This window comes from Protopterus annectens, chromosome 13.part0 (assembly GCF_019279795.1).
Source record: "Protopterus annectens isolate FY-2018-M chromosome 13.part0, PAN1.0, whole genome shotgun sequence".
NCBI lineage: Eukaryota > Metazoa > Chordata > Ceratodontiformes > Protopteridae > Protopterus > Protopterus annectens.
This window is the reverse complement of record NC_056747.1, coordinates 789,804,735-789,825,901: the sequence shown is the minus strand read 5'-3', so window position 1 is coordinate 789,825,901 and position 21,167 is coordinate 789,804,735. Positions and strand designations below refer to the sequence as shown.

General features: G+C 41.1%; 1 protein-coding gene across 1 annotated transcript in view; it reads left to right on the top strand.

Moving 5' to 3' along the window:
* NCOR1 (nuclear receptor corepressor 1) overlaps positions 1–21,167 on the top strand; it is a 4,682,182-nt gene that overhangs the window by 4,049,939 nt on the left and 611,076 nt on the right. Inside the window, exon 34 of the mRNA XM_044054890.1 lies at positions 1,023–1,166. Coding sequence (XP_043910825.1) covers positions 1,023–1,166 — 144 coding nt within the window. The remainder of the gene's footprint in view (positions 1–1,022; positions 1,167–21,167) is intronic.

Genomic DNA, 21,167 nt, shown 5'->3' with positions numbered 1-21,167 from the left:
AGAATATGAAAATACTATATTCACAGTAAACCAGAGTTCAGATCACAGGAAATATTGGAAAGAACATTGAAGACAGACTTGTACAAGTAAAGAAATACAATCTCTAAATTAAGCTTCACTATATTCCTGACTGAATTTGAATTTGCTGTTCCCTAATAACTTACTTGGGCAAGGCAAGATGAAATACATGAGCAGTCTTTCTGGTCAGGCTTTCTAACAGTATACTCTATCCTCTATTACTCCTTGTAAAATATAATATCCAAGATGACTTGCAGAATGACCTCATCTGGTCATCTGACTAGATTCCCACACTATCTCCTTTTGAGACAGGACTTTAGCAGACTGCTACAATACACATTTAGAGTTTTTATGACAATGCCTAGGAGTCAGAAACATTTACAACACTTACCCCCGTCTTTACAAAAGCTAACAGATAATAGCTGCGCCCAGACCTACCATCTCCGGGCCTACTCAGCACTGTGGGGTGTTGTTCACCGATTTAACAGCTCATTTACATTTCTCTTATTTTTCTTAAAATAAGCCAGATGGTTAACCATTTCTGTGCCAGTGTCCTTTATTAAAACATATACATTTAATTCAGATTCCACAATACATGTACATTTCTCTTCATTTTAGCAGGGTGCACTGTTGATACATTTTAACACAATTAACACAAGCAGAGCTCACAAATATATTTTCAGCACAAGAATCAGTACAGATCAGTTTGATATACTAATGATATACAATTATTTACAAAATTCCAACTAGCTATTTACAAAATTCCAACTAGCTGTGCTGGCACAAGTCATACATCCACTGCTCTACTTCACCCTGGCATGGCTGGCAGTACCTCCTATCGTCACGGCTCAGTTGAATGGTCTTTAGTTTTATTGAATGTCTGAAATAACTGTGCTGTAGTACAGCTTCCAAACAGGAGAGAAATGCATTTTTTGTGAATATCAAGTGTATTGTGCAGAGCTGGCTGTAGTTATCCAGTGTAACTTTTCTCTTTATTACCACAGGTATAATTGATCTGGCTCAGATGCCCCCTGCAATTATTGTACCTCATCAAGGAGGAGCTATTACACCACCTATGGAAAGAATCACCTATATCCCAGGTGGCCAGCTTTCATTCCCAACCAGAGCTTACAACCCTGCTTCACCAGGTAACAATATCTTTAACAGTGAGGCACCATGCTTTTCATGTAAAACCTTCTGAGTTTACAGGCTTTTTAAAGTTGTAGTATAAGGGCAGTTTCTCATTCTTTAATTGTTCACTGCATTACTTCTTCTTTCAGCCAGTTTTAATGGCTGATACACATATGACCATTAACAAAGCATTTGTTTATTGAACTGTTCACGGTTTTCCAGGCAGAGTGTCCAAGTATGCAAAACACTGCTTGCTTGCATGCTTTGCCTTTGCATTCAGCATGTTACTTTCAACATTATTTTTCAAAAAGAAGTAAAACTCTTCTTTGAATAATTTCCTTGGTTAACTTTCAGCTTACAACAGTATGATCATAATTTTTCAAGTAAATCCTCTCATTTGCCTAGCATATTCTCTGTGCTTTGCACATGGTAAAAGTATCATTGTGACACTGATATTACATTAACATAATGTAACTTAATTTAATAACATAACATAGTATATTTCAATGCTACACATTTACACAGTACACACTTTATTGTCATTATTTTTTATATAATAATGGTCTATTTTTAAGCATCATTTACCATCCCAATTGTGTTTGTATTTATTTTTTGTCTTGGGTTGGAAATGGTAAACTTTTTTATTAACCTTTTTTAGATGCTTAAGACTATCATTTGGGCAACATGGTTTAATTAGTCAATGTTGCTTTAAATGTTTAATGCTGCGTGACATCATGTACTTGGGCTGGCCCAGCCCATTGGCTCAGCAGGTTTGTGTTAATTTTTTAAACTGGGAAGTGAATAGTTTTTACTTGTCTGAAGAAGCTGAAGTATTTTGTTCAGTGAAAGCGCTTGCGTACAATAAACACTTGGATATTCCATTGTCTGTTCGTTTTCTTTTCTTGTTTCGGTTTTGCCAGTTTGGATTTGTGTTTTTTAGACATTGATATTATGGCCAAGGTTGAAGTTCTGTACACCTGGGTTAAGCAACCTGCTGACAGTTAAAATTCCCATGTTTTTATTTCAACAAGGTTTCTACAAAGTTGTAAAAAATCGAGATCGACTGTAACTCTACTATTTGCTAGTCTGTCTAGGAAATTCTTATTTCATTTGCATGAAGCTACTGCCCTCTCTCAAGTGCCTGTCTGAAAACAAGTTTGGCCCATACTGTGTTCAGTTCTTATTGCCATTTGGAAATCATTAGTTGGTATACATTGAAAGTTGCAAACTTTTTGTTTGGTCACTTCATTTGTTCTGTTGGATTTAAGTACCAACATATTTTGTTAATACAGTAAATGTTGTGAAATATTGCAGAATCTGTTTTTAACAGAACAAAGACAAAATTATTTTTGTTATTGTTTTCGGTGTGCTGATTCCATCCTAGCAAAGTCAGAATAGAAGTATGACTTTTATGAGCAGAATGTCCCAATATTTTGAAGACCTGTTTTATTTTCAGACTAGTCCCAATGGGCATCGTCCACAATTATAATAAAATAGCAGTTAGGCTAAGAGCACTAAAGGGGAATCTTGGTTGGAGAAACACTAGACCATAATGGCAGAGACTTTAATAAATGAGGTAGAGAAATAGTCTCCTAAGGGAGAGAAGTCTAAAAGAAAATAAAAATCTCCTAATCCTGCTAAAAGAACACTTTCACCTGCTTCCACTGCAAGCACTGAAAGTCACTGAAGGATCATAGGTCTTAAGCAGACTTATGGATCAGTAGTGGACCTTAAAGAGGTTGTAACCCACTACTGTACAGGTAGAGTTTTCTTGTCTTAAAATTAATATAATCTGCATTTGCAGTGGTCGAATGGCCTAGATTATTTGATTGAAAATGGCAACTGATTCCATTGCTTTAACAGTCCTAATATAAGATGTCTAAGGCTTTAATGTGAAGTTAGGGAAATTAGCATTTAATAGATAGGAGTTCTTGCAAGTGTTTGTCATGTTGAGAAATTGATGCATTGAAATTAGCTCTGGGCACCTCATTTACTATAACTAAAAGCATTAAGAAGTAGTTCTCTCAGTAATTTGTAACTGCCGTAGAAGACATTTAGGCTATTTAAACGTTGGGATACGTAACGTATCTAATAATCAAGCATCCTAGTAAACTGTTGAATTTATTCCCTTGTCCTTAAGTTGGAAACCATATACAGGCAGAATGATGTACAATAGTCTGTGACTGGTCTTGGGAAAAGCACAGCAACAAGGACTTCCGCTGATTTAGAATTACTGGAACACAATACATATATACACACAAAATCTGAGATTGCTCTGTAGTGGGGAAAAGGGTATAATGTGAAGTTGTTCTATCTCGCCTTCATTCTCACTGATGGATTCAGAGCCGATCCTCTGCTCCGACTCTGCTAGATGCTAAAACTCGAGGTCTTCAAACAGCTCATGGCCTACTCCCTATCCCATGATGCAGTAGTGCTTCCCTCAGATCTACTTTGCCACTGCAACAGATCGGGTGTTCGTCGAACAGTTCTGGCAAGTATTGTGAAAACCTTTTTGAATTTTTTCTCTATTAAAAACTTTTAGTGTTAGTTATTACATAAGACTTGGGTACTTGAGATACTTTGTCATTCTTAATAGTCATGTTTAGTCTAGAGTGCAATTTTTTTCTACCTTTGAGGCCGTTTATTTCTAGGCCTGCTTATACATCCTTGAAATTATAATAATGGTCTTTCGGCTTTTCCCAGTTAGGGGTTGCCACAGAGGAACTCCAGTCCGCTAATGATTGGCAGTGGATTTTTACAGTGCTGAGTTGCCAGCCTGGCGCCCAACCTTTAAAGAAGCCACACCCATTCACGCACGCACCTACCTGCATGTCTTTTAAACGCCACTCAGCCGTGGGGAGGACATGCAGGCTCCACACACAAGGCGCTCCAGCCAAGAATCGAACGCGTTAACATCTTGCGGTGAGGCGACAATGCTAACCACTGCATCACCCGTGGCTTTATACATCCTTGAGATTACTTCATTAAAAAAAAAAACTTTGCTCCCTATCCTTTCTGTTTTAACTAGTAAGCCCGTATTTTTTTAGGGCAGTAGTAGTTAGCTTTATACTGCTAGTTGAACTTGTATATTTAATCAGCCTTGTGGTTTTGTTATGGTTGTATAATTATTGTACTTTGAATAGCATTGTGTGTTTTCCTATAGTTACTATCGTAGTTCTCGTAGTCTAGCGTTAGACCCTGTTTTATTGGGGCTATTTTTTCTTATATTTGCTTGCCGTTACTATAGACTGTGTACTGTGGTATACACTTATATTTTATTGTTAGAGCCCTAAAAAAATATATTTTTTGGGGGGGGCTATTACTTCTGATAAGAGTGCTTTACCATATCTGAAAAGGGTTAATCTGGTTTCAAAGAATGTCCAAAATGTGGACAAAAGATGGTCACAGATGGGTCACAAACTGTGTTTATTGTTTAGGTGAACTTCACCTTCAAGAAAATTGTGCCATCTATCACTCTTTTAGTTCACGCATTCTTCATGAATGCTAGAGTAAACTAATGGCAAAATGTCAATTAAAATCTTCCTTTCAAGAAGCCTTGGAAAAGGACAAACCCGCTGAGTCTTCAAAAACTGTATCTTCCAGTTCGTCTTCAGAGTCGGAGCCGAAAAAGGGCTCATCGATTTCTAAATATAGCAAGACTGCCACCTCGACTCCAAACCCTATGGAGCTGGAGGTAGTTGTTTTCAGCAGGAGCTGGTTCCCAGCATTGGAGCCGGTATCTCCTACTTTAAAATCTCCAATTTTGCAGTCAGAGACCTCATCTGTTGCTTTCTGGTCCTCAAGACCATCAGATAAGGATGTGGATTGAGTGGTGCAGAGGCTTTTACAGTCACAGACACTAGCAAAAATTCTTTCGGGTTCAACCCTTAGCACTTCAGAACTAAGACTTAACTCATTTCTTCAGTTCTTCCTCCTATTCGATCCAAAGTTTTGGAGCCAGAGTATTTGGAACCGATGATTATGGGATCGCTGGAGCCAACACCTCTGGGGCTTTCGATTCCGACTACTCTGACCTCTTTGTTACCTTCCTTAGGGTCTAGGAGCCAACATTCGCTGGTTGGGTCTTAAGAGGATAGTTGTACCAATCTTTCGGTGCAGACTCTGCCTCTTGGGGCCTCGGCTCGGGTGAGTTCGGCACCTACCTCGTGCTCGGAGCCCACAGCTTCAGTGCCATGGAGACTGCCTATTTCTACAGATCCAGGTGTCTCTTCGGATCGGAGCCATGGGGCTTTCAATGCTATGAGGAGAGTGTTGTTCCCTCTGGCACCCACATCATCAGTGCCAGCAATCTCCTCCCCTAAAGTTCCTGTGTCTACCTCTGCTTCACTGATCCCTCCAAAGTGTAGAGAACTGGAGTCTTAGGTCCCTCCATTGGGTGAACCCTGCTCTTCTAGGACCTCCCAGAAGCTCCCACTGAGGAGGTTCCCAAGAAGAGAATTTGTAAGAGGAAGCATCTTGATTCCCCACAGGACTCCATCTTGTCAGATACTGACTTAGATGAGACAGAAGGGTCCCCATGGTCCCCCTCTGAAGATATCTCTTAGTGATATCTTAGAAATACTAAAACAGAGGGGTGGCTGGAACCCCCTTAACCCTACTGATGATGAATCAGTACTCCTGAAGACTTTTGGGTCTCAACCCTCCGCCTCTTGGGTGACTACGCCTTTTGATGAGTTGATGGACCTTCTCTCTCGAAACACATGGGAGTCCCCGGATACCATAGAACCAGTCCCTTGGAGACCTAATTTATAACGTCACCCCTGGACAAGGCTTTCCTTACCAAAGTAGTACCCGTTGATGCTATGGTGGTGGTGACGGTCACCAAAAAGGAGTTATCGGAGACCTCCACTTCTGTTCCTCCTCCTAATAGGGATTCTAGGGTCATAGACAGATACAGAAAGCGCTTGTTTAGTTCAGCAGCCTTTACTCTTCGATCCCTGAACTACCTCACACATTTTATCAGACTACATAGAGATCTCCTTAAGGAGCTGGGAGGTGCTCTGCAGGGTGCGGTAGCTACGGGGGTCTCAGAGAAGGTAACCTCCCAGCTTGCTACCCTAAATTTCCTTATAAAATTTTCCATGCATATGATTTCATATGCAGCTGATGGAATGAGTAGGGCAAGCGGGTACAGGAATTGCTCTTAGGAGACACTCCTGGATGCGCTTATGTTCCTTTGCGGAGTCCTACAATTCATTCTTTGGGAACACCCCCTTTGATGGTTCATCACTTTTTGGACTGAAAGTGAAGGAAACGCTTACCAGGTGTGAGCAAGATGGAAAGAGTCTGTCTGCTGTAGGAGTCCATTTTTTCCACTCCTACCAGACCTTATCCTAAAGGTCAGAAAAGGGGGAAAATGTGGTTCCACAAAGCCCAAGGAGCTTTCTTTGACACGTGATGAAACCTCCTCTTGACGCAGAGGAGGGGGCAGTAATGGATTTCCGACGCCGTCCACGCAGCAGAGGGGGCTCGCAAAATCAGGGTGACAGGGATCAGTTCTTTGGAAAGCCCTAACAGCACTCCTGCAGAGAGACCTATGTGTCCGCCTCTGGAGGCAGTTGGGGGATGTTTATCTTTGTACCCAGACACCTGGCTAAAAATAACATAAGATTGTTTGGTACAAAGCGTAATATCCAGAGGGATACACCATTCTCTTTGCTGCACCTCTGACCCCTGTGAAAAAAATCCCAGACGTTCCACCCAATCACAGGAAACAGGCAACCATAGAAATTAGAAGTTTGCTAGAAAAAGTCATCTAACCGTCCCAGCAGTTCAGAGAGGATCTGGAACTTACTCGGGGTTCTTTTAAGTTCCAAAGAAAACAGGGGACTGTAGACCAATTTTGGATCTCAGCAGATTGAACAAATCGGTCACAAAACCAAAGTTTCGGATGGTCACTTTACAGTCTTTACATCCTTTTCTAGGAAAGGACGATTGGATGTGCTCAACAGATCTCCAGGATGCATTCTACCATATAAAGATAGCCAGACCATCCAGGGATCATCTGCGCTTTCGGCTGGGAGCCAGTCACTTTCAGTTTTGAGCTCTGCCATTTGGTCTTACTACAGCTCCCCAGAGTGTTCAAATGCATGGCAGTAGTCACGGCTCACCTGAGATGGTTAGGATTCCAGGTGTTTCCATATCTAGATGACTGGCTCCTCACTGCCATCACCAAGCATCAACTCATACAAGCAAGGGAGACAACTTAGATCTTTGCATTTGATTGGGGATTACTGTAAACTGGGACAAATCTGCCTTACAGCCATCCAGATGTACCGTTTTTATAGGAGCAGAGCTTGACACAGTTTCCATGACCATAAAACTTCCAATGGAAAGAGTGGTGAGCCTTCAACAAGTTCTGGACCTCATCCCCAAACAGAGAACACCAGTTTCAGTAGTGCTCAAATTACTAGGGACCATGGCTGCAGCCATCATTGCCATTCCATTAGGCCAAATGCACAAGCTGATACTGCAAAGGCTGTTTTTCACACAATGGTCTTATCAGGAACTTCCATTGTCTCATCCCATTATAATAAAGTCATGCAAGAGGGATCTTTGGTGGCTGACTTCTCCTCAAGTGACAATAGGACGTCCCTTTGTTATACCAACCCTGGTTGCCACTGTGACCACAGACGCCTCCCTGATTGGGTGGATGGGCATTTTGAGGGAAGGATAGCCCAAGGCATATGTGAGAATCACTAGGCTCGTCTGCATATCAATGTCCTAGAGATGAGAGCGGTACTTCTAGCGTTGCAGTCTTTTCAAAACTTTCTACCTCTAGGGACTTTTGCAATACAGACGGACAACATGTCAGTGGTCTGGTACATAAACAGAGAGGAACCAGATCATACCCCTTATGTCGAGAGGCCTTGAGAGTATGGCAGTGGGCTGTATCCACCCAGCGGTTTCTGATAGCAACGCACATCCCGGGGAGGTCCAATTTGATAGCGGACAAGTTGAGCAGAGCAATTCTGTTGCCTCACGAGTGGTCCCTGAAAGAAGAAGTAGCGGAAAGGGCATTCCGCAGATGGGGCTAGCCTTGCTGCAACCTCTTTGCAACCCCACCAATACCAAATGCAGCAGCTATTTAGCCCTGATCCCCAACTCGGGGGATGCCCCAAGGGATGCACTTGTATACAGTTGGCCCCCAGGACTTCTTTATGCCTTTCCCCCATTTCCTCTGATACCCAAAGTCCTACAAAAAGCCAGCACTTTGGGAAGGACCATTATTTTAATAGCCCCTTACTGGCCTCGTCAAATATGGTTCCCTTTTCTGCAGCCTCATCTACTGGAAGAACCACGGATTCTGCACCCAGTTCCAGATCTTCTGATGCATTCATCAGGGGTTCTTCATCCTGCAATTCATACCCTAAAGTTGACAGCTTGGCTGCTCCAGTTCCACGAATAGCCAGGTCCCACAATTTATCACCTGCAGCTCAGAACATCCTAATTTCTTCTCATAAATCTTCTATTAGGAAACTGTACCTTAGCAAGTGGAAAACATTTTCATATGGGCGTCAAATAATAATGTTGACCCATATATGGCTTCCGTTTCTTCCATTTTAGAGTTTCTGACTAAACTGTTTCATGAAGGAGTGGCTGCGGCAACCCTTGGGGTTCAATTGGTAGCAATTTCCAATTTTCATATTGGCGATCAACAGACCTCCATCATGTCACACAGACTTTCTAAAGCATTCCTTAAGGGTACTATTCACTTGAGACCACCTATTACAAGTCCATCCGCTCCATGGAATCTCAGTTTTGTGCTCTCACGGATCATTTTACCCCCCTTTGAACCTGCATCATCATGTGATTTGAAATTCCTATCATGGAAGACCATTTTCCTAGTAGCTATTATTTCTGCTCGAATTTCGGAACTACGTGCCTTGTCCATCAAAGCCCCATACTTGATTTTTCATAACAACAGAGTAACGCCGAGAACAAATCCTTCATTCCTACCTAAGGTTTGTTCTGAAACAAATCTTAACCAGGTGATAGAAGTACCTGTATTTTTTCCCAAATATACAAACAGAATGGACCACATGTTGTACAAAATTGATTGTCCATAGACAACTTTTATTCTATTTAGACAGGACGAAGGACTTCAGAAAGTTGGATCAACTTTTTGTCTCCTTTTCAGATTCAAAGAAGGGTACTCCGGTGGTAAAACCCACTTTGTCAAAATGGTTGTCAGATTGTATTTCTTTCGCATACAATTCTACACACATGGCATTAAATCATAAAGCCAAGGCTCACTCAACCAGGGCAGTTTCCACATCTTTAGCTTTTCTACCACGGCTACCTATAGATACCATTTGTGCACCAGCTACATGGTCCTCACCTCATACCTTTATCACTCATTACAAATTGGATAAGACCTCCAGGGACAGAGCCTCCTTTGGTTCTATGGTTCTGAGGAATATGCTTCCATGAGCCACCCAAGGAGATGGTGCTTGGGACGCTAACCCATCAGTGAGAAGGAAGGCGAGATGGAACAACTTCACATAAAGAAGTTATGTACTCACCATAACGTTTCATGCGAGTTGTTCATCTCGCCTTCATTCTTGCATCCCACCCACCAACCCCCTACCTTTAAAGTCTTGAGGGCCGGGAAGTTGAAACAAACCTTAGTGATGCTTTGTCCATATCTAAGGTATTTTTATTTCAATGCCTGTATACTTTAGTTATCAGTGTGATTGGGCAAACAAGATCTGAGGGAAGCACTATTACATCATGGCATAGGAAGTAGGCCACGAGCTGTTTGAAAACCTTGAGCTTTAGCATCTGGCCTAGTTGGAGCTGAGGATCGGCTCCGAGTCCAACAGTGAGAATGAAGGTGAGATGAACAACTCACATGGAATGTTATGGTGAGTACATAACTTTTTTCCTTCCCTTGGTGTCTCCCAGTGTAAGTGAAACAGAACACAGTCATTCACTTACATTGCAGCAGTTACACAAATTGTGGTTTGCCAATGACTTGTAGCAGTCAAAGAATTAAACTTTGATTAAATGCTGAGCAAGTCAAATTTAATGAAAGTGGTCTCTGAGAAAACAGCAGCATCCTTGATTTTTATATTGGAAAAAAAGCACAAAGCTGAAAGTTCATTTAGAGGTAATTATTAGATCCAGTGTTGTCCATTTTTTTTGTATTCAGCAGCAGATGGGTCTTTGCTCTAGTCTCAGCACTTCCAAATGCTTGAAACCGGGACTCTGACTTCACCTCTTATTCATAATGCCCTGCTGTCCTCCTCCTAGCGTCAGATCTCGTTTGCGGCCATTGAGGGTGCAAGTGAATCTCTGGACTCTGTTCCTCTGTTTCAAAACTTCGACAGTAAGTTAAATTTTGTTCTTCCTTTCTGTTCCCCCTACCATGTAGTTGGATATTATAGGTAATATAACAGTTTCTAGTTTAACATTTGGTCAGTAGGATCTCATTACTCTTCACTTTTTTCCTCTTTTATGGTGTAGTCTCCTTCATACTTTTTGGTAACTCTAGATTTATGTTTACATGCAGCGTTTGTAGTAGCTGTTATAGTTGTTGCTCTTGGTAAAGTGATTTATTTTACTTTTTACAATATTAGAAAAAAGTTTTAAGAAACACAAAATTCCCCCCAAGATCTGCATCAGTTATGTGTTTATTGCTTAGGTGTAGCCCATTTGGACTTTGTGTGTGATATTTGAAAATCCTTCTGATCCGAGGTACTCCAAAGTCATCATGACAAGCTAATTCTGAATGGACCTTGCCCATGCAGTTGGCTAAGGTCAGCCCTTGACCTTCTAAGTCTTCTGAAAAAAAAAAATAGAGAAAAGGAGAGAGAGAGAAAGTCTAGAGTCAGTCTTCAGAAAAGATTAAAGAATCTAGTAAAAAGTGGTCTCCAGATCTGTCTGTCTTCTCTGGTGTGGCAGCCAAACGAAGTAATCCATAAGACCTGACTCCTCCTTGGGATCCGATCGTCAAACCTTTCACCACAAGAGAAGTCTCAGACAATAACAGTTCCAGACACCTTCTCAGCTCCAAGATGTTCTCCAGAGCTGATCAACCCATGACTTCATTTGCCAACTTTAAGGGACTCTAGTCATTCCAAGCCTTCTTAGATAGCCTCCTCCAGGTCAGCTTGTTGAACCAGAAGTCTCTCAGAAGCAGACGTCAACAGGATAAGGATGTTTTGAGACAGCAGGTAAAGTTGGGAGTCATCTCGGGTCTGTCTTGCAAGTCAAATCCAAGAATAGTTCCCACTACCTCCCCATCTTTGATTCCGTTGTCAACCACCATGTGGAGTCGACAGACCTTGGATCAAGTTGCCTCTGTAGTGGTGTCTTTGGATCCAAAAACCCCTAGTGGTTTTGACTCCATCATCTGTACCCTTGAATCTCTGAACTTTGGACCAAAATGAGACATGGAGCTAAAGCTTCGGGTTCAGGGTCCTGGAGGAGAGATTGATCTCTAGACCTTTGGATCCATCCCTTTACCTAGTTGCTTTGGTCTTTGACAGCTTGGCTCCTCTTCCAACCTCGGACTCTGTGCAAGCTGGCGCTAGGAGGGCATTGTCTACTCCCGTATGTCGAGAGGCTATCTCAGGTCCTATTTTCAGTTCAGTGTTTGAGGTGGTAAAATGGGGCTCTCTTAGAAAGAGGCTCACTCTGTCTAGACCAGACCTCTCCCAACCGCTGACTTTGTCTCTCTCTCCCATCATCCAGGTCGATTGGGACAGTCAGCATCAAGGGCTTTGGGAGTCACTCGGACTAAGTTCCCGGTCCAATTCCGATCCTGTGGTCAATGTTCCCCAACCACAGGTCCCTCAGAAAAGGAACGTGTAAGTGGAAGCACGTTGATTCTTCTCCTGAATAAGTCATAGAAGACCCAGACTTCAGTGATGGAGAAGGCTCCCCATGATCTTCTTTTGATGGCGTTGGTTTTGGCAACTTACTCAAATTGATGAAGCATAAGGAAGGTCAGTCCTCCTATAACCCTTCTCCTGGAGGCCTTTGGTGCTGCCTTGTCTATCTCTTGGGTGGTCACTCCTACAGGTCCCCTACTAGATGTCATAACAGAGTATGGAAGGAAGCTGTGGAATCTATCCCCAAGAAACCAGATAGGATCCTATCCACCTCCACGGACAAGCAGCACCGGAGTAGGGGCCTTCAGTAGATGCCATGGTCATTGCAGCTCCCACTAAGAAGAAAATTTCTAAAGACATTCCCTTTTTCCACCCTCCTAATTGAGAGTACAGGGCCTTGGACTGACTTGGGTAATGGACCTATGCTTAAGCAACTTTTTCTATCAGAGCATTTAACTATTTGGCACACGTAATTAATTTCTAGGGGGATTAGACAAAGAATTTTGCAGACTCCCTCTTGGGTGTTCTTCCTGCAGATAGCCACAAAAATGTGGAATCCCATTTGGCTACCTTGAGCTCTTTGATGAATGTCTCCATGTGATTGTTGTTCAGTGCAACCGATGGAGACACCAGAGCAAGCAGGCACAAGTGTTGCTTTACACCATCATGCCTAGATGTGGTTGTGTAACTTGTGGAAAGCTTCAAAGACGTCCTTCATTAGTGCTTCCTTTGACAGGTCTGCACACTGTGGTCCAAACGCAAAAGATCTTTGTAACAGGAGTGAACAGGATGGCGATCTTGTCTGCCATAGGCATCCGTTTTTCGGCTCCTCAACATTCATACTCTGGAGTCAGAGAAGAGCAAAAAAAGATGTGGTTTAGAAAGTCGCAGATATCGAGCAAAAACACTTCCTTGTTTAGACCCTCTGTTGGCAGAGGAGGGAATGATTTCAGTGGACGTAGCCCCAGGTGCAGAGTTGGTCTGCAAAAATCAAGGGTTTCGAGATCCATTCTTGGAGAAACCCTTCCAGTACGCCTGAGTGGTCGCCCAACTGCTGCTCTAGAGACAGTTGGGGGGGGGGGCACGTATTCTTGCACCTTGCAATCTAGCAGACCCATCACTTTAGACATCTGGGTGCTAAGGATAATTTCCAGAGGATACACAATTTTCCTTTTGCAAAATGCCTTAAAGAGAAAAAGAATTCCCCAAGTAACACCACAGCAGCTGGATTAACACAATAGTTGAAGTACTAAAACTGTTGAAAAAAAGAACCATCCAGCAGGTCCCACCGGACCAGTTTGGATCTGGTGTCTACTCAAGGTTCTTTTTAGTTTCAAAGAAAATCAAGACCCAAGGCCCATTTTGGACCACAGTCATCTAATTCAGTTTATAAGAAAGACAAAATTCAAGATGGTCATAGTTCAGGCCATTCTCCTGCTATTGGAGAAGGAAGTATGGATGTTTTCAGTAGATTTCTAGGATGCCTACTATCACAGAAAGATAAACATTCCAGGAGATTTCTCCACTTCAGACTGGGAGACATTCACTTCCAATTCAAAGCTCTGCCATTTGATCTTATCACAGCACCCCACCCCAGGTGTTCACCAAACATATGGCAGTTGTAGCAGCCTACCTCAAGCAGCAGAGTTATCAGGTGTTCCCTTACCTGGACGATTGGCTCCTCACTGCACCAACCAGGGGATCTGTTGGTTTGCCAAAGGGACTTCATACTCCAGTTGCTTCACTGGTGGTTAGGTATTGCAATAAATCTAGACAAAAAGTTGCTTGCTGTCCAGTACATCAAGTTTATTGGATGCCACCTGAATTCATTGGAACAACTTGCCTCTTCACCTCTACAGCGAGCTCTTACTCTTTGATAAATGACCAAATGAGTAATGTACTTTACCCGTCCTCCCACATGTTTTGTATATTACAGCTACTAGGTCTCATGGCCTCCACAGTGACACTGACTCCATATTCTCGTTTTTACATGTGGGTCCTCCAGTAGACACTACCAGTGCAGTGGTCACAACGTTGTTGTTCCATGAAGACACCAGTAAGGCTAGCCCCTATCTCCAGACAGCATATTCAGTGGTGGCTCTCCTTTACTCAAGTCTTCCAAAGTTGTCCTTTTTCTCTCCCCTGACCAGCCGCAGTTGTCACCCCAGACACTACCCTTTGGGGGGGGTCATTATAAAGGGAAGACCATTCAAGGCACAAGGACTTCATCCGAGGCCCATACACACATATCAATGTTCTGGAAATGAGGGCTGTGCTTTATGCTTTGCAGGCTTTCCAGAGTTCCCTCCCAGATGATGTAATAGCAGTTCAGACAGACATGTCAGAGGTCTTGTATATAAACAAACAAGGAGGAACCTGATCCTATCCTGTGTGTCGGGAAGCCATGAGGGTTTGCAATGGGTGATGTCCTCTCTCCATTTTCTGGTAGCAGCACACATTCCCAGGAGGTCCAATGTATTGGCGCACAGGTTTGAGCAGGAATATTCTGCTCTCTCACGAGTAGTCCCTCAGTCAGATGGTGGTGAATGATCTGTTTCACTTTTGGGGCCAACCTTGCTGGAACCTATTTGCTTCTCCACAGAATTACAAATGCAGCACTTATTTTCATAGACCCCCACACACACACAGGGTCAGTCACCAAGGGATGCTCTTCTCCACATTTGGCTCCTTGGTTTACTTTATATCTTACTTTTTTCCCCACTAATTTCAAAGTTCATACAGAAAGTGAAGCGGTGCAAACCAAGGGTAATCCTCATTGCCACGTTTTGGCCCCGTCAAGTTTGGTTTTCTAATGTGTGGCCTCATCATCTTTGTCCACCAAGATGTTGGCCCACAAGCCAGATCTTCTCTGTCACCTGTCCGTGCATCCTCTGCCGGACCTTCACACAGTCAAACTACCCACATGGTTTCTTCAATTCTGACTATGACCAGAGATGCCAGATATTCAAAACAGGTGTTCCATATTCTTAACAGCTTTACAAAAGTCTGGTGTAAGAAAAGTATATTTAAGTAAGTGGAAAAAGTTCTCCATTTTGGCCTTCAAAAAAAACAGATCCCTTTTCAATTCCCCTGCAAGTTATTCTATATTGCTTATCAGAACCTTTTCATAACAACTCTAGGTTTTCCACCGTCAAGGTTCAACTAGCAAATTTTTACATTGGTCAAGATTAAACACCCATTGCTGCTCTAAAGGTTTCTAAGGCCTTTTTAAGAGGTACCTTTCTCCTTAGGCCTTCAGTCCGTGACCCAGCCCCTCCTTGGGATATTACCGAAATGCTCCAGGCTCTGACTCAGTTTCCATCTGAACCAGCATCCACAATGGAATTAAATTTTTTGTCATGGAAGATGTTATTTTTATTGGCATTCACATCTGCCAAGCGAATTTCTGAATTACAAGCACTGTCCTGCAAGCCTCCTTAGTTATTTTTTTAATAAGGGCAGGGTTTTTCTGAGACCAAATTCTTCCTTTCCTTAGGTGGCTATCCAACTCTAACTTACACCAATCTATGAGTCTACCAGTATTTTTCTAGAATACTCCAACAAAGGTGAATATTTTCCTTTGTTAGACGTTCACAGGCAGTTGAGATTTTTCTCTCTATCACACAAAAGGTTTCAGAAAATCTGGTCAACTTTTTGTGTTCTTCTCAAAAGTCAGGATGGGAAGAAATGTATCCAAGGTTACACTTTCTAAATGGTTGGCAAATTGCATTTCTTATGTCCGTAATAAGTGGAATATTCCCTTGGCCAAGTTCCAGCAGATCCTTATCAACATCAGTAGCCTTTCAGAAGAGTCTTCCTCTTGATAAGATATGTGCAGCTGCACCATGGTTGGATATAAAATCCAGATTTCCATTCATCTTTTGACACCAAGGTGCTCAGGAATGTCCTTCCTTAAGACTACCCAGGAAAAAGGTAGCTTGGGATTCTGTCCCATGTGTTGAACATGATGAAATTGGACAACACTGGGTATGAAAGTTATGTACTTATAACGAATAGAGCCTTGTTGTCCATATTTCGTCTAGTTCAACATCCCAACCCCTTTTCCAGATTTTCTGGGCACCTCAGGAGAGTTTTTTCTTATAGATAACCTGACAGTGTACATGTCTAATAATGATAGTAGGCAAACTCTGTCTGAAGCTAGGAGGAGGATAGCAGGACATTATAGATAAGGGGTGAAGTCTGAGTCCCAGTTCTGCATGTTTGGAAGTGCCAAGATCGGATCCGTGAACTAGACGAAATATGGATGATAGAGCTATTCTTATGGTAAGTACATAACTTTCATTTTCATCAGTATAGGGGCAGAGGATATCACTAAATTTGGCAGCCTGCTGTCTCTTTATAGTGAGAACAGTTCTGTATGAATATTCAACGTTCTGCAGCTATTGTCAGTGTGAGAGTGGAAAGGAGAAAGCTTTGAAACTTCTTTCCATTTCAAACAAATTTGAGGACATCTCGTCTAATATAGCTGTGATCTAGTGGATGCTAAATTGAAGTACTTCAACCACTGCATTTACAATAAAACACCTAGGTTAGTTTAGATTCTAGGCATACTTTGAGCATTACATCTGTCATCTCAGTTCAAAAGGCCTTTGCTTTTGTGTCCCTGTTGAGATTCCCTCTTATGAGCTTCTAGTTTGTGCACATAATTCTTGGATTAATCTCCCACATTCATTTGAACACTTTGGCAGCATATATAGTGTTCCAGGCAGCATATGTAGTGTTCCAGGCTGAAAGTTCACCTGGCTTCTGTACAAAAAGGTTTTGTCCAGCTGGCCCAATTCTTATCCTTTTTTTCTACCATACCTCATAAAGTTTGTTTTCATTGCTGTAGAAACTTGGGTCTTCAAAGTGGGTCTATAGTTTGCTGTTTGAGGAGAGTCACTTTAATAATACTTGAGTTTGCCCAGCTAGCCTTCTGTTCATTCCTTGGACAGAGGTTTATCAGCTGTACGTTTTACCTTATATGAGTCAGGGTTTATTTCTCTCCAGGATTCCATGTTACCTTTGTTTGTGCGTGAAATAGTATTGTGTAGCAAGTATTGGTATGAGTGGTTTTCGTCATTATGATCACTTCTGCAGTAGACATACAAGATAACAGCTGGCGAGCTTTCAAAACTTCAGGGCACTTGTCACTTACCCCAAAATGTTAGTCGGCTCAAGCTGAGATGACTAAAAGTTAGGTTTCGGCACCACTCCCTTCAGAACTTTCCTGCGGCCAAGAAAAGTGCTCCACTTTGGGTTTCTGAGAATCGATGGCCAGCTAATGCTGTCCCATTGCTGAATAGGTAAGTTCCCTTTGAGGAAAAACCTTCACGTTACTTTACTAGGTAAAGCTTCTAGGAAAATGTTTTTGACTGCCGTGTGACTTTTGTATACTTTTAAGCAGGAGCACACATTTTTACTTTTTGAGATAAAAAGTCATTCTAGGATATTTAAAACTTTTTCTGTGGGGAAACTGCTTTTTTTGCTCTGCGCTTTTTTTCTTTTTGCTGCTTTTCTGTTGTACTATTACTGCTAAGCTCCCCAGGAAAGCAAGCACCATTTTCAGCTTGAGCATGGAACAAAGTACTGGTTCTTTGGTTGAGTCTTCCAGCTACAAAAATATGATTGTTGAGCAGCCTTTGTCTCCACAGTTGGTTGGTAATTTGCCTGAGCTGCAGGTGGATGACTGTTGCGGCCAAAGCCCAGTTCCTCAGATCACTCATTTTTTTCTTCAGATCCTTGTGATACAGTCCATATAGTCACCATGGACTGGGTTAGCCAGTCCTCACCGGCTGTTGATGTCACCTTAGGTCATTCTTGGGAGAAAGGGGAGGTAATCTGCCCCTGCTTAGCCAGAATGTTGTCCCCTTTCTTGGAGGAAGTTATTGCTGGCAGTACTGGGTATATTTTTTTCACAAATTCATGTGAAAAAGAGAAAACTAAACATTTATCTTCTTCTATGCCAGTTATGCTAGACAGGCGTAATTTATTGTGCTTGGTGCAGGGTCTTGACCCTTCTTATAAGGCAATTTGTGGTTAAAGAAAATGGAATTCCTCCTATCCTGAAGAGGTTCAAGAAATGGAATCTGTAAGGGAATGTGAAGGGGCAGATGCAGTTTTTTTCTCAGGTTTCTTATTCAGATTCTGAGGAGAGTGTGGTATTTGATTCTCCCAGAGAGGGATTATTTTTTTTCTCTGTGAGTATTTCCAGGATGAGTCAATGTTTTCAGTGGGAGAATGTTGATGAGGTCTAGTGGCTCCTGTACTCTGAGCCTTCTGCCTTCCCCATCTGACTAAACATTGGTATTCAACCCATATAGCTTAGGCTACTTTCTACAACAATGATCTAATGATGACTGTATGCAAGTAGACTTGCTGTAACTTGAGTAGTTCATTGCTGCAGTACAAATACCTTCCTCTACTTACTACTACAACAATGATCTAATGATGACTGTAGTCTATGCAAGTAGACTTACTGTAACTTGAGTAGTTCACTGCTGCAGTACACCTACCTTCCTCCTTCTGTTTTCTGCCAGAGTTGGGGGTTCCTGATTTCCCCTCTTCTCCTAGGACATGCTTTTGTTTTCAGAGCACTACTCAATAAAGCTTGAATTTTATTAGCATGGGCTAACTACTGATGATGGATAGCCTAATATATGAGGCTAAGATGATGGAATTATTAGAAGATACTTCAAAATATAGAAGAGTTTCCATAAATGAAATAAATATAGCGAATAAAAAAGTAGAATTATTTTTGAGTGATCTGTTATTAGAAGGCACTATTGATGTAAATCTGTACAGTTTCTTACACACAGACAAACCCATATCCAGTATATTTTGTATCCCAAAAGTACACAAGAATGTACAAAATCCACTACTGAGGCCAGTAGTTGCTTCTGAGGGGTCAATTACAACCCCATTGGCCAAGTTTTTAGACAAAAAATTAAAGAAAATGGCAATGAGTGGCCAAGGTGTGGTGAAGGACTCTTGGGACCTATTAAGAAACATAAAGGTGAGTATGTGTAAGGAAGGAATGATTTTTATAACAATGGACATAGTTGATTTATTTACGTCAATTCCTCATACAGAAGGTATGAAAATGTTTGAAGAAGGTTTAGTGAAGTACGGCAAATTTAGCAGCTAAGAGTTTTTTATTTGATTTGAATGTTAATGGAAATTGTGTTAAACAATTTCATCCATTATGAGGGTAAATTCTTCCGACAACAGCAAGGTGTGGCAGTGGGGGCCAGATGTGCCCCCATTTATGCAAATATTATTTTATCTTTTTGGGACGATAGATTCATCCTTAGTTCCAGGTTTTCAAGCTGTTGGAAATTGTATAAATGATACCTGGATGATGTGTTTTTTATGGGTAGATACTGAGGAAAAATTTTTAGAATTTAAGTATCTGTCAGACTTGACGCAATTTTTAAAGTTTACATACAAAACTGATTTATGCAAACTTGAATATTTAGATATCTCTATCATTAAACAGCCAGGAAGGTTTAACTCAAAAAAAAAGTATATAGAAAGGAAACATTTACTAATTCCTATTTAGCATTCAACAGTGCACATCCGTTCTTTCAAAAGAAAGGAATAATAAAAGGCCAATATGCGAGAGGGAGCAGAATGACATCAGAGATTTTGAGGTAGAATGCAGTAAACTATTCGAGATGTTTTGTGAAAGAGGGGGTACCCAGCTGACCTAATTAAAAAGGTAGAACATGAAGGAAGAAAGGGCAAGTTCAAACCTATTTTAGGTGAAGGCCCATTAGAGAATGATGGTATTGAACAAAAGGTTAAACAAAGGCAATGGCCACTTGGCTAGTAATTTTGTGACGGGCTACAATGCTAATTCAAATACAATAAAAGTACTATTAGATAAGGACTGGACTAGGATTAGTGCTACATCTGATTTGGGCTTTATTTTTAACCAACCTTTCAAATGCACCTACCAAAAAGGTAGAAGTATAAAGAATATTTTAGAAAAAAACAAGAATGAAGGAAACATGGTTAGAAGGGATAAAGTTGGCACTTTTAAGTGTGGATGTTGTTCCCAATGTGTATGGGTCAACAAGACAGACAGTCTTCCTGAGAAGCAGGGATAGACTGTTAAATGTTTTGCAAATTGCAAAACAAATGGATTAGTATATCTTGTTACTTGTAGTAAATGTGACTCATTCTACATAGTTAAATCAGAGAGAAAACTAAAAAGTAGAATTTATGAGCACCAGTATGACATTAGGAACAACTGTAAAAATAATGCACTATATAGGCATACTTTGCAATGCCGAGATGCCAAGTTTTTCTTTGTCTTGGAAGTGGTACATAAGGATATTAGAGGTGCCCCATGGGAAGTTAGACTTAAATACAAAGAATTGCATTGGCAGTTGTCACTAGAAGCCACTAAGTCCCCCTGGGCTTAATGTTTCAGTTTCTTTAAAACCAGTTCTTAAACTAAGGTCAGCATAGTTATATTTTTTTATAAAGTGTTTTGCTTTGTCAAACAGTGCAATATTTGTATGTGTTTTATATTTATTTAGATGGGTATTTTATGGTAAAAGATTTTAAGTATTCACGAATTTTATATATGAAAATGCCTTATTTTCTGTGTTTTTTCTGGGCTTCCAGTGTGTTGTCTGTGTAAAAAGTTTTAGTATTTAGCCACTAGATGGGGAAAGTAGATCATTTTAGATTTGCATTCAGCTAGATGTTCTCATTTTAAATGTATTTGAACTAGATTTTATCGAACATTTGTATAAGAATATAGACATTTTTTAATTTTTTTTTTATGGTAGATAGTTATTTTATTTGGCTAGATAAAAATGTGTGTCTTTATTTATATGTCAGTGTTTTTAAGCAACATTCAGCTTCTTTTATGATTGCTTTACACAAAATGGTGGATAGTTAATGTCCTGCCAATGATCGTTTTTTTTTTAACTGAGCAATTAGTATATATACAGAGATCTTTACTCTGTATGCATTTTCCATTTGAAGAAGTCTGTTGGGAGAAGAAAACGCTGTTCATTGCTCTGTTAAAGCGTTAATGTACATGTACTGTGACCCGAAGGGGTATTTTTAAGAGTTTTATTTTTTACCAAGTGGAGAGACTATTACATATATTCTTATTGCATCCGGAGGTCTTTGTGGGCTTTT